The sequence below is a fragment of the Trachemys scripta genome, chromosome 3, assembly GCF_013100865.1.
Source record: "Trachemys scripta elegans isolate TJP31775 chromosome 3, CAS_Tse_1.0, whole genome shotgun sequence".
Lineage (NCBI taxonomy): Eukaryota > Metazoa > Chordata > Testudines > Emydidae > Trachemys > Trachemys scripta.
This window is the reverse complement of record NC_048300.1, coordinates 76,551,739-76,565,403: the sequence shown is the minus strand read 5'-3', so window position 1 is coordinate 76,565,403 and position 13,665 is coordinate 76,551,739. Positions and strand designations below refer to the sequence as shown.

Here is a 13,665-nt window from a genome sequence, read left to right as displayed (position 1 = left end):
AAGAGGAGGTGCTAGAAAGACACCCGGAGATGAGGAACTGAACAGAAGGCATACAGTTCTAAGAAACGTAGATTTGAGAATCATCCTCATCAAGGCTGTAGTTGAAACCATAAAGAGCAGACAAGGTCATGAAGGAAAGACAGTGTAGAGGCTAAGGACAAAATCTTAAGAGACACTAACAGATGGAAGGAAAGAGGAAGATGAGACACTTTATTTGAGATGCTGTATTGTTTTATAGACCTGGAGAGCCATTACCAACCTTGCAAAAGCTTAAAATCATAAAATAAGCCTGATATTCATTAAAAGTGCATAATATTTTTACTGTTTAAAATTCCTATGAGAAACAGAATGATTCAAGCCAATGTAATTAGCTATTTTGCAGTAATTTGTCATCACTTAGAATCCCTCACTGCTCTAAATGTTTGTCTTATTTTTACAGGAAGATAATTAACCTGTGTTTAGCACAGACCAATTTGTAATGTGTCTGTGAGGCATTTGTATAGTATAATTGATCAACCTTAATCCTGTTTGAGATCTCTTTGCAATGCTATATACATACACCCATTTAACTCCCCTATAAGAAATGGCAGGAGGTTCTAACTTTACACCTTATAGCTCATTCTTAATTGAGCCCAGTGTGTCCAATGGGTAGAAGAGCACTGGGAGACAGGAGTCTTCTATTCCCAGCTCTGCAACAGGCTTGCTATATTTTCTTTTGGAAGTCACTTTACATCTATATTTGAATTAACCCAGCTGTGAAATGGGTCTGACAATAGTTACCCACCTTACAAGTTTGTTATGAGGTTTCATACATTTTTGTTTGAAGAGAACTTTTTGATTTTTGAATGACAGACACTACAGAAGCACATAGTATTAGTATTATTTTTATAAAGGCAGTATATGCTTCAATTTAGTTTAAATTCTAAATGTAAAAGTTAATTAAAAATCATTTTGAACTTTGAACAGACTTGTGGGTCAATCTCATTTAGAAACACAATCAAGTTTTCACCCAGATTAGCTTTGAGTGTCCCAAACCCCCATATTTCCTTTCCCACCTTGATCACGTTTTAATAGACAATATCTTAACCCTAATATTAAGCAATTTTCACTATTCACAAGATTGATCTTAACATGATCATACACTTTGCAGTTAGCATTAAGATACATACAAGGTTCATAGGTAGTGTAATTAACAATAGTGAAGAAAGACAATTTAATGGAGTTTGTTAAATGCACTATTAGGTGAAAATTTGGTTTCTAAGTCCAGGTACTGGAGATCACAACAGAAATCTGGAGATTTGGAAGTCATGGGTTTGCATCAAGACTTGGCTTTTTGACATCAATGATTACATAAATGGAGTTAAATCCTGTAATGATGACTGGATAACATGTACATCATGTCCTGTGGGAAGGATGCTGTTAGGGCTTCCAAGAGGTGCATCAAGAACAAATCAGAAAACTTATTTAAAGTTTGTTGAATATCTCAAGTGATTGCTAGCAGCATAGAGCCTTTAAACTCTAGATTACTGACTAAAATCCACTAAAGGTGAACGTAATCAAAAGTTATCAAGTTGTCCTTTTGTTTTATTTAAAAGGGATGAAAAAAAATCAAATCTTTAAACCATTATTCAAAATCAATCTGTTGGCTGTTAAATAGCCTATGAAATAATCGTGGTCTTATTCCTGTGTTACAAAAACTAGCACCACAATTGGCACTAGTTACTATTGTCAACAGGGAGGTTAAGGATTGAGCTTTTCACAGCCTTTATTTATTTGACTTCAGTGAAAACACATCTCAAATGGGAAGTGCTTATGTGGTCTTTATTAAAAATACTTTTTAAGATATAAAACTATGTAAGGGCTAGATGTAATTTATTTGTAAAATATGATCTAGAACTTAATGAGTACTGTAAAAACTTCCCAGCAAAACTCTTGCTTGCTCTGTATTTAGATAAAAGAAAGGAAGCCATGAATATACTGAGGAGAAAAAAAAGTATGTATGGCCGAAATTTGCTGTGAAGGTGTATGGATGTCTCTTTTTAATGAAAAGGACTATAAACGTCCCACAGATAACTACATTCCTGCAGCTGTCAAGAAATTCTGCCAATATTTAGTATACATCATGGCTTTGATTAATAATTAAATCTATATTAAAGGAAATAATTCCCAGTTGCCATTGTTTTTCATTATACATTTAGACGGCACATAACGCTCGAATCAGCCATGCTGTTACTAGTAATTGCTGGTGTGACATGAACAAAGGAGAAGGCGATATTTCTTGGTGTTGAATATTTACACAGAGCCTCTTGGGAGTCTCATTTGATATTGAAGTTTCTCACTGCAAATATTAAACAGTACCTTTGTATAAAAAAAGCATCAAACAGAATAAAAAATCCCCTCTGTAGCACTCTGACTGTCTGACATGTTTGCTAAATTATATGTAGCATAACCAAATACAACCACAAAACAGTCAACTATAGTTAATCAGTGGCAAGTGTATGAAAACAGTCTGCATCATTAATTGGAAAAACCAAAGAAGGAGAGGTGACTCATTGCTGGTGTCTGCAGGGCTGATGAGAGGTGTTACTTCACTGACAGTAAAGGCCTAGAATTTCCAGTAAAATTAAATGGCTCCTATATTGCAATTTCACAGTCATTTTTGTTCTTAATTAGCAGTTAGGGTTTGATAGACAATTTGAGTGCATGTAATAGTTCCTTCTAGAGAAAATGCTTTTGTTGAGAGAAAACTGGGTTGGGCTATCTTATGTTAAATGCACAAAATCCCCTCTCCCCCTTTAAAAAACCCCAAATAATGATTTTGAAGTTGTAATAGCATGTTTAAATGTTGATTAGACACACATAGGTCCTAACCTGTTTACTTCATCGTGTATTTGGTGAAGACATGGGGCTTGATTCTGGTCTCCTGTACATCAGTGTAAATTGGGGTAACTCTGCTTAGTCAATGGACTTACACCAGTGTAAAAATGATGCCAGAGCAGAATCAAGCCCCATGTCTGCACCAAATATGTGGTGAAATAAATATTTAGTTCTTTACCATAACTTAGTCAGGAGTCACCATCTGGATGAATCTTTAAGAAATTAATGTTCTGCATTACTGCAGGAACTCTCAGGGCAGTAGTAGTGTGGTGTTTGACTCTCCTCGGCCACCATCCCCCACAAACCCCAGCACCACCTTCATTTTTTATTACAGAATTGCAGGACCCAGCAGGACACTTGTCATGCATGTACCAGTGGGTTTTGCAGCACTCCATTATGCCTTATAATTCCACCTCCTTATACTTCCATGGATGGCTCTCTTCCATACTCTATGTTGATAAATAAAGTAAGGAGATTCACAGATTAAAATAAGGTCTAGTTTTCAGCTTGGATCCCTGACACTCAGGATGGGAGGGACCAGCCGTAATACATTTTTGGGATGGGTGAGGAAGGGAACACCACTCTTAGTCCTTGGCCAATTCAAGACTTGGTTTTGACAGACAACAAAGAAAGCACCTGCAGTGCTCCTTTCATCACAGGAAGGGTTGCATTCATCATACAAGGAAGAAAAGGGTGATATACAAAGGCTGGAGATGGGCTTGGAGAACTCCTGGCCTCACTCCAGCCCCATGAGAACAGTGACAGAAACAGAGAAGAGTAATTGGAAGTAAAGGCATCCCTAGCTTGCTGCTCCTTCAATATAGTGTGGTGGGAATCACAACACCTACAGTATAAGACATAACATTATGTACTAATCTCAGATCACGGCGGTACTTAGAACCACTGTAAATAGGCAGAGTAGTTTGCCAGGTAGAATAGGAAAAAACAACCAAACAACCCACAAACATCTTTCTGCCATTTGTGTTCCTCCTGTACATGTTTCCCCCATGTATTCAGAGTGCACTATTTACAGCAAGCTGATATTACATTATCAGAGATCTAAACCAGAAAATCCCAGTCTAAGCCATCACCACAGCCTGCAGCTCCAAGGCCTTCTGTCACCCAACAAACTATTCTTAAAGAAGCAACAGGGGATCCTGTGGCACCTTTAAGACTAACAGAAGTATTGGGAGCATAAGCTTTCGTGGGTAAGAACCTCACTTCTTCAGATGAATTTCCTGTCTTCCTCCCTGGGGTCTCTGGCTTGTAGCATCCAGCTCTTCTTCTGCCCTTGAGCACTTTGTGCCAGGGGAGGAAGAAGCTTAATTGGGCTAATCTCATTTTCTAGCAGCAAACTAGTAGTAGCCCTGCATCCTGTCAGAGACATGCAATGAGTGTGACCCTCATGCTGAACTCCATTTGTTACCAATATGGTTCTACATACTGCTTGAAAGCAATATATGTCCCTTTGCCACAGTATTTCAGCCTTAACTTTACAATTACTGGTGTCCTTTGGTTTGTCATATTGTGAATGTGGTGACATTCCTGAGACTACTAGAATTTATTTCAAGCATAAACCAGTCATATCTCTTGCTCCTCCAGCACACAGCTGCTTTTCTTCATATTTTTTCTTTTCTTTCTTTCTTCCTTCCTTCCTGCCTCATCGATATAATATTCAGTGGTAGTGAAGCATATAATTTTTGCTTCCATTTTTTCCTACCGAAAAACCTTTTGTAATCATTTAGCATATTACAAATAACAGCATGTTGTTCCAGGCTGCATATCAAAGGTAATTAAATCTCAGGGGTTTCTTGGTGTTCATAAACTGCAGGAGCTATGCTTTTACCAGTTCTGATTTCAGCAGAACTTTATGATTAAATTACATCTTGGTATTCAATCTGCAGGGCTGGCATTAGACTCGCTGTTGGCCCAGGGCAGAAACGAAGGAGTGGGTCCCCCACTCTGCCTCCCTTACCTGCTCACACATTGGATTTCTGCAACGTTTCTGAAGCTGAAGCACAAACCCCCACCACACAGGGCCCCCTACAGCATGGGGCCCTGGGCAATTAGCCTGCTTGCTATCCTCTAATGCTGCCCTGGGTCTGAGACCACTTATTACACAATAACAATATTTCCCTGCCTCACAAAGGTGGTGTGAGGCTTAATTCACTAGTGCTTGTAAAGTGCTTTGAGATCACTGGATAGGAAAAGAACAATAATAATATGCATTTCTATGTAATTTATATGAAGTCATAGATTAGATTAATAAAGCTGCCCAAAAATTAAGAGAAATGTACCCTCTACTAAAAAAAAAATGTTTTTCCCCCCATGATAAAGTGTAAAGAGTGAAACATCACAGTAAATGAATATAAATTACATAAAAGATGAAGTTTTGAGGAAGCTATAATAGAATCAAAAGCTGCCAAAAGGCTTTTCAAACTGGTGTTCGTGCCTGCCATAGGAGTGATTTGCATAACTTTCCCATGATTCTCTATAGTCATATTTTCAAAAGAGAGAGAGAGAGAGAGCTTGCTTTTTACAGTCGCATAACCTAAGGGTGCCTTTTTGTTTTGACATTGCATTGACATTGTACTTGGGTAAAACAACATTTCATAATGGATGAGCTCTAAGAAGGCCAAAAGCAGTATAGCATTTCCTTTCTGTGTATTAAGTTTTGAAAAAAGTAAGGTTTTTGTTCCAGCTCCAGTCTTTTCTCGTTTAGAACTCAGGGTCTCACGAATACCCTATGATGCTTTACTGTTGTAAATTAAGATTTGCTCTTCTCTATTATCTGTTGAATCTGTGTTCGCGTTTTTGGGCTCTGATACTGCAATCTGACCTGTGCAGGAAGATTACTGAATTAAGAAGGGGGAAAAGAGGTCAAGAAATGGTCCAAGAAAATTAGACAATTGGCTTGTTGTTCTTCCTGAAATGGCAGTTCCTCTGACTCATCACCAGAAGGCTCCAGAGCTAAAAGCTGTTTTTTTCGCACATAGAAAGAATAAGCATAATAAAATATTAGATTCCAGTGTAACGTGTCTGGGCAGGCCTCTATGGCTGAACACTTCACATGCAATCAGAGGAACAGAGACACTGGAAGAAAAGGGGGCCCAAAACTCCCTGGACTAACCAGACACTGCTTATGCTGTGATCAACCATGCCACAACTTCCAAACTAACCAAACCCTGCTCATAGGTCAGCCATGCCACATCTGCTAGACTAACACAACTCTGCTCATTATGGGTCGTCCATGCCTCATACAGCTGGCTGTAGAGGACTGAGAGGGAGAGCAGCGCAGACATGGAGGAACAAGCAGGCGGTAAGGGGCCTCTTGGCTCACCACTTATGTCTGACTGACTAACTCTGCCTGCTTTAACAAGGGGTGGTAACCCTTTTGGAATCCTGCCTTGTTCACCCTCGGCTTCAGTGCTGTCTGGCTCATTAACAAATGCAGTCAGACAAAGACCCGCCCTATGCAGCTGTTAACCTTAGTGAGCCAGGCATAGCTACTTATGTCTACACTGGGAGAAAAAACACAACAAACCACGCCATGGCAGAGAGTCTTAAAGCCTGGGGTCAACTGACTTGGGCCCGTGCTACAGGGCTAAAAATAGCAGTGTAGACATTCCCAGTTGAACTGAAGCCCAGGCTCTGAAACCTGGCAAAGGAGGAGGATCTCAGAGCCCTGACACCAAGCCGAGTGGGAACATCTACACTGCTATTGTTAGCCCTGGAGAATGAGCTCTGTGAATCTGAGTCAGTTGACCCATGCTCAAACTCTCTGCCAGGGGGTTTGTTTTGTTCGTTTTTTTGCAGTGTGCATGTACCACACAGGAGCCATTGAGACAAAGGGCTGCGTCATGCAGCTGTTATGTAGCTCTTCCTGGCTTACTAAGGAGTTCAGGGCTAGGCCAAAACCATGTTAGCAGCTTAACAATTCGGGGAGCCATTAGATAAAGTCATGACAGAGTCCTCAGCTAAATCAAAAAGACCTTCAGGACTTCCTGATTACAAATGCAGAAAAAGGAATAGCCAGCTCTATTACAGGCTTACGTATCCTTTTCATGGCTAATCCCCTAAATACAGAAGGTGAGGCTACACAAAGTCAGATGGAACAAGTTTAAGGCCGGGAAGAGGCGAGAGCACTCTTCCCATAGTGCAAATTCCAACACTAGAACAACTCCTGACTGTGATCAGGTGGGTCCAGTAAGCAACAACTGGGGGTGGGGTAGCTATTAAAATTCAAGGACCAATTGCCTCTCAACATTAGACAGATGGGCCCCGGATGTTGTTCAAAAAAAGCGCATCAGAAGATTCCAAATAATTTTCTCCCTTCTCCACTACTCTCAAATCCCTCAAAATGGCAGAATATACCAAAGGCTATAGATCCTCTTTTGCGAATCATTGTGACAAAGAGAGCCACCGAGGCAGTGATGTTCTCCTGCCAATATTCATTCTTATTTCTGGTACCCAAGAGGTCTGGGGAGGACAGAGCTGTGTTGGATTAAAAGCGCCTGAACAAGTTCATAAGGAGGCCAAGGTTCAAGATGGACACTTTGAAGTCAATAGTGGGAGTGATCTGCCAGGATGATTACCTTATATCAAGAAGTTGATGGATTTCCACTCCATACGGCTAAATGCAGTGCCTCTGATATAAGGTATCAGTCGACTTGAGGGAGGTCTACCTTCATGTGCCAGTTCATCGGGGCACAGGGGAGTTTTGCAACTTACTCATGAGGCCAATCATTTTCAATACAAATTGCTGCTTTTCAGACTATCATCACAAAATTACTCATTTTGGTGGCTGTTCACAGGCAGTAGTAGATACAGATGTACCCTTTCCTGGGTGACATTTAAATAAGAGCCCCATCCAAGGAGGAGTCCACTTGAGTAACTTGGACCACAATTCATATGTTGCAACAGCATGGATTTATAGTACATTCCAAAAAGGTTCATTTTCAGCCATCTCAGTGCCTAGTTTATCTAGATGTAGAGGCCCACAAAATGTTTGTCAGCTGAAAGATAGGACAAGATTAGATCAGCAATTACCCTCCTGAGGAGATGCCCAAGGACATCAGTCAGCACTCTGAGTGTTCTAGGGGTGATCGTGTCCTGCATAGGGATAGTGCTCTGAGCAAGTATGCATATGAAGACTCTCCAGGGCTTCCTGCTGTTGATTCCCTTGTTCTCTGATTTTTCCATCTCAGAAAGTGACCATTTTGTCACTTGTTCTGAATTCCCTGGATTGCTGGATGAGTCTGGAGAGGTTCCAGGGAGAGATGAACATGGCAGAACCAGACAGGTCTGTCATAACAGATGCAAGTCTGGAAGGATGAGGAGTATTCTCCTAGAAGTGTGTGACTTAAGGAACATGGTCCTTTTTCAAACAAAACAAAAGAAAAGCATAAATTTTCTAGCACTGGTGGTAATAAAGTACTCTCTTCAACGTCTGGCCTCAGCATTGCTGAACAGTCATATCCTTATAATAATGGACAGTCTATCAGTAATGGCATATGTAAGCCTTTGGGCAGTATGAGGTTAAGGGATCTACAGAAAGCAGCAGCATCATTGATGCAGTCAGGGAAGGCCCATCTGCTGTCTATCAACACCTTGCACATTAAGGGCACCAGCAATAAAAATGTTGACTGGCTGAGCAGAAGGAAAATCAGTTAGGCATAATGGAGTCTTCACAACAAATCCTTCCAATTGAATACCAAAATTTTCAAAATTCCCGTTCTGGAAGGCTTTCCAATACTTTGCCAGGAGAAGAGAACCAGAAGCCCTGGGCATACATGCCTTTCCCCTAGTGCCCATTGCCACCAGGGTAATACAGATGATTAGAAAGGAGGAAATGGGTGTGATCTTAGTGGCTCCTCATTGGCCTGGAAGGCTTTGGTTTCCTGACCTGGTGGACATGTCAGTGGGAGTTACCATTTTTCCTGAATCCAAGACCAGATTTGTTATCTCAGGAACCAGTTCTTCACCAAGATCCAAGCAAGTCAAATCTAGCAGCTTGGCATTTGAAAGGAAGTTTCTAAAATGAAAGGTTTGCTGGTCTTGTCAAAACTCTGTTGGCATCTAGGAGAAAGTAAAAAAAAAACAGGTCTTATTCAAGGATTTGGCTAAATACACACAGTAGGAGACTTATTCAGCATCATTTAACCAAAATGTCTTATGTTCTGGAATTTTTACATGGCAGTTTTTATGTCAGGTTGCAGGCTAATACCTTAAAAGTACACATTTCTGCACTGTCGACAATTTTGAGTGCATGTAGAAGGTCTTCTGTGTTCCACCATAACAATGTGTGTCGCTACATTAGAGCAGTTCAGCTATTGGGTCCTTCTAAGGTGCAGAGAGCACTACCTTGGGATCTGAACATTGTGCTCAATGCCTTAGTGCAGGTGCACTTTGAACTTATTAAATCAGTTTCATTGCACTACCTGGCTATCAAATTAACCTTTTTCATCCCTACCAGCTTGCCCAGAAGGGTGTCCGAGTTGGGAGCTCTATCAACTGATCCATCCTTCTGCATCTTCCATAAAGATAAAGTGGTTTTGTGAATGGCTCCCACCTTTATTCCAAAAGTAAATTTTATTTTTCATTGAGCATAATGAGCACCATTAAGCATTTTTCATTGCTTTCCTTTTGTCCACATCCTTCTCACCCAAAGGAGAAACTATGGTATTTGTTGGATGCAAGCAAGCCTTAAAGGCATATCTGAAAAGAACTGAGAGCTTAAGACCAGCCTTCCTGGTCTTATTTCATCCAAGGTAAAGAGGAGCTAAAGCATCTAGATCATCAATCTCACAGTGTATACACTGGTGTGTATAGAGCAAAAGGTCTCAATCCTCCAGTGGAAACAAGAGCTCACTCAGTACAAGTGGAGGTGGCATCATGGGTTGAGAAAGTGCAGGCCCCTTCGCAGGCAATCTAAAACTGCAGTTTGGTCACTCCTGCGTACATTTTCTAAGTTTTACAACACAGATACTCAGTCTTCAGCTGATGCAACCTTAGGCAGGTAGGGCCTGCATGGTGTAGTGATTCCTTAGAGTAAGAGAATCCTTTCTATGAGTGACATTTTGTTCCCTCCCTAGGAATTTTGTCACTGTTCAGAAAATCCTACATTGAGGATTTGTGGACCTTGCCTGGAGAGAGAATGGGAGAATTTGTGGTTGCTTACCTGAAAATGTTCCCTTCTTGAAAGGGATAGGTCCACAGAGCCAGCCTTCCCCTGGAAATCCATTAAGAGAAATCTGTCAAACTTGTGGTTAAAGTTCTCTGCAGAAGTTAAAATCTTTCTTCTTGTTCATGTTTCTTGTCAAGTATTTTTTTTGCAAGGTACTGATGCAGGATGAGACACTCCCTTTTTGTTTCACAACCCAGAGGACTTAGCTTTGGAAGCATCTTGTAACTGAGGGAGTCTTTGGAAGGTGGAGCAAGTTCTGCCCCCTCTGGCTACAAACCTGTGATGACTAAGGCTATGTTTATGTCACACAGGTCCTGGCAAGGTTCCAGCATAAGGTGACAGACTCCTGAGGGGGCCCTCCTCAGGGTTCTAGCAATGGGTGACAGCCTCACGGGCAGTGGGGGGAAACACTCCTCAGGCGAGCGGCTGGGGGTGTCCCATTTTCTCTTTGGGAAATATGGTCACCCTGTAGCTCCCAGCCACCATGGGTGGAGGGGGGCCCCCTGCAGCTTCCATGAGAAGAGGGGGAACCCTACAGCTCCCAGCCACCGTGGCAGCAGGGGGAAACCATGGAGCTGCAGCAGCAAAAGTCACAGACAGGCCACGGCATCTGTGAATCTTTGTTTATTGCCCATGACTTGTCCATGACTTCTACTAAAAATAACCACGACAAAATCTTAGCCTTAGTGATGACCCATACTGAGGCTCTGTGGACTTATCCCTTCAAAGAAGAGAGAATTACTTGAAAATTATCCCATTTCCTATGTATAAAGTTCTGGGGAGGACTCATGTGCAAGTGTGTGGCTCCCATTGAGTTCAGGCAGCACAATGCATGTGAATCCAAAGATAGTACTTGGTCTTATATTAGTGAGAATTACTGTTCAGGAGCTCGGGGTTGCCACATTAATAGCAGGAGCTCTTTTGATATCCATTAATAACTGTGCTGAGATTTCAGGTTATTCCAATTGGAGATTGACTGCAATAGTGTCTTTGGGCATCAGAATAGACAACCTCTATATTGATCTACACCTTCCTCTCCCCTCCCCCCCTCCCCCCCAAAAAAAACCCCAAACAAACTCTCCAACCAACCAAGTTCTTTTCTAACCCTTATAAGAGAACCGCTAAGTAATGCCATTTGAGGACTTCAAAGTTACTGGAAATCCTAATTAATTAATTAATTAGTTAGTTACTTAATTAATGTGAAATATGAATATTTAATCCAAACAGTTTGGAAGAACTTGAAGCCACAATTAGATAGCAATGACCATCTGTTGTGAACAGCAGAACAACAATTTATTTCATAACTTGGAGAGAGAAAAGGGGCTGCCAATCACCTTTAGGTTTATTCCTTAATAAAGCATGTACAGTCGCTACAGAGGGAGATCCAGATGGTGAAGGAAACTCTGCAGGCCATGCTGATGCAGCTCCAGCCGGATAAGGAGGCAGGAGAAGATGAGGCTGGAGACTTCCTCTGTGACAGCTGGTGTCCAGGAAAACAAGACTTAAAGGAATAATATTGAGGGGGGTCTGGTGTTTTAATGGTAATTCACAAAGGGTTGCTTTTAGTAACTGAATACTGTCTTACCAAGCCTTGAGGATCTTTTCTCTCCCTGCATAACTAACAACAACTAAATCAATTATGGAGAAATGGAGCCTGGAGGTTTATCAACAGAAGTGTTCTACACAGCTTCCCATGTTCAGGCACAGACTGGAAACCAGCTTTCAGAGCAGAGGAGCTCCTGTAATTGTGTCGATTACAAACTGATACATTTCCAGTGATTCAGCAGAGTCTCCTTTAATGTCAGTGAGATTTTTCTAACTTGTTATAAACAACTTCCTTACTTGTGCATTCTTCAGTCTTTTTCTCCTTCAGCATGTCACGTTAAAGGCAGTATTCTTCAGTATTGCTGAGAGACAGCTGAGGGAATAAGTAATTTTTTGTCTTTGTAACATCTTTCTTACACCCAAGTTATTTTCAGATTCCTACAAAATGTAAGACCACTAGGATAGAATTCAAAATAACCAAATTCTTCTAACTTAAATTAGGGCTACATTTACCCAGTGGCATTCAACAAAGCAGAGAAAATTAACATCAGACGAGAACAATAGCTTTTCAACCATTTTCATTTACATTTTATAGCAAATGCATATTAATACTAAAAGCTCCGAATATTTAAAGTGATAACCTGCTGATTTGTGGTCTTTATATTTGAATAATGTATGAACATTAAGTATTTTTTCTTAATACTATGCTTACTTCTTTAACCTGCCCTATATTGTCATAAAAATGAAAGGTTTTTGGATGTGTATATACATACGTATGTTTGATAAAGTTATAGTATCTGTTTAAACTCTATTTGCTACAGGAAAAAATAAAAGGAATGGAACTAAAACCAGCTAAATATTGGTGATTTACAAGGGTGCAGTATTCAAACAATTAGTAAATTGTGTTCTCATAAATCAAAACAGTCTTACTTGGATGCTAAAATAAATTGAGGTTATCACATTTTCATTTGGAATCCTATTTCTGCTATTTGCTGCAGAGACTATGAGGGGGGAAATTAAAAATAAATAAATAAAACAGCTCCTTAAAAACTCAATTCAATGTAATTCAATCTTTAATTTTCAAGCCAATTATTCACAACAGTTGATTGTACATTTTTGAAAAATGGACTTTTTAAAAATAATAATTTACATTTGTGCCATTAGAGTTGCTGGGTTTACAAATAAAGCATGTGGTTTCTCAGACATTAATCCCTGGACTACTAGCCAGATAGACCTTCAAAACTGTGCTCATTCTTCTTTGTGTACTTAAAGACTAGAGTTAAAATTTCTACCTCAAAATGTTAAATATATATGTAAAAAGCTCCAGGCAGCTGAGATTTATACCAGAGTTATAATTTCATACAGGGAGGTAAAACTGACAAACCATGAGAGTCAAGTTCCAGTGGTTTGTGTAGTCATCAGATCTTCAGGATGGATTACAGCCCTGTAATTCAAAACATGGTTGGCTTTTATCTTTAGATCAGAATCCGTGTTGTGAAGAAGAGTCCTGGGTCAGTGCCTTGCATGGGCTTCTGTTCTCCTTTCTCCCCTTGCAGCCTTTCCCTTACTCATCCACAGCCTCCAATGGAGGGCTCCTGCTGCTGCTTCTGTTTCTCTTCCTTCAACCTACCTGCTCACCCTCTCCAAGCTATCTTGGAGAGTTCCTGCACATTGCCTCTCCACTGCACTTTCTGCAAACACCCATAGAAGTGGATGAACAAAGCCTTAGTTCAGGGATAGGCAACCTATGGCATGGGTGCCGAAGTCGGCACACGAGTTGATTTTCAGTGGCACTCACGCTGCCCGGGTCCTGGACACTGGTCCGGGGGGCTCTGCATTTTAATTTAATTTTACATGAAGCTTCTTAAACATTTTAAAATCCTTATTTACTTTACATACAACAATAATTTAGTTATATATTATAGACTTATAGAAAGAGACCTTCTAAAAACGTTAAAACGTATTACTGGCACGCAAAACCTTAAATTAGAGTGAATAAATGAAGACTCGGCACACCACTTCTGAAAGGTTGCCGACCCCTGCCTTAGTTACTAGCC

At 40.5% G+C, this 13,665-nt stretch overlaps 1 protein-coding gene across 1 annotated transcript in view; it reads left to right on the top strand.

The window, feature by feature from the left end:
• DISC1 (DISC1 scaffold protein) overlaps nt 1–13,451 on the top strand; it is a 344,506-nt gene extending 331,055 nt beyond the window's left edge. Inside the window, 2 exon segments of the mRNA XM_034765114.1 lie at nt 11,429–11,526; nt 11,528–13,451. Coding sequence (XP_034621005.1) covers nt 11,429–11,526; nt 11,528–11,569 — 140 coding nt within the window. The 3' untranslated portion in view covers nt 11,570–13,451.
• Nucleotides 13,452–13,665: the final 214 nt, after the last annotated feature.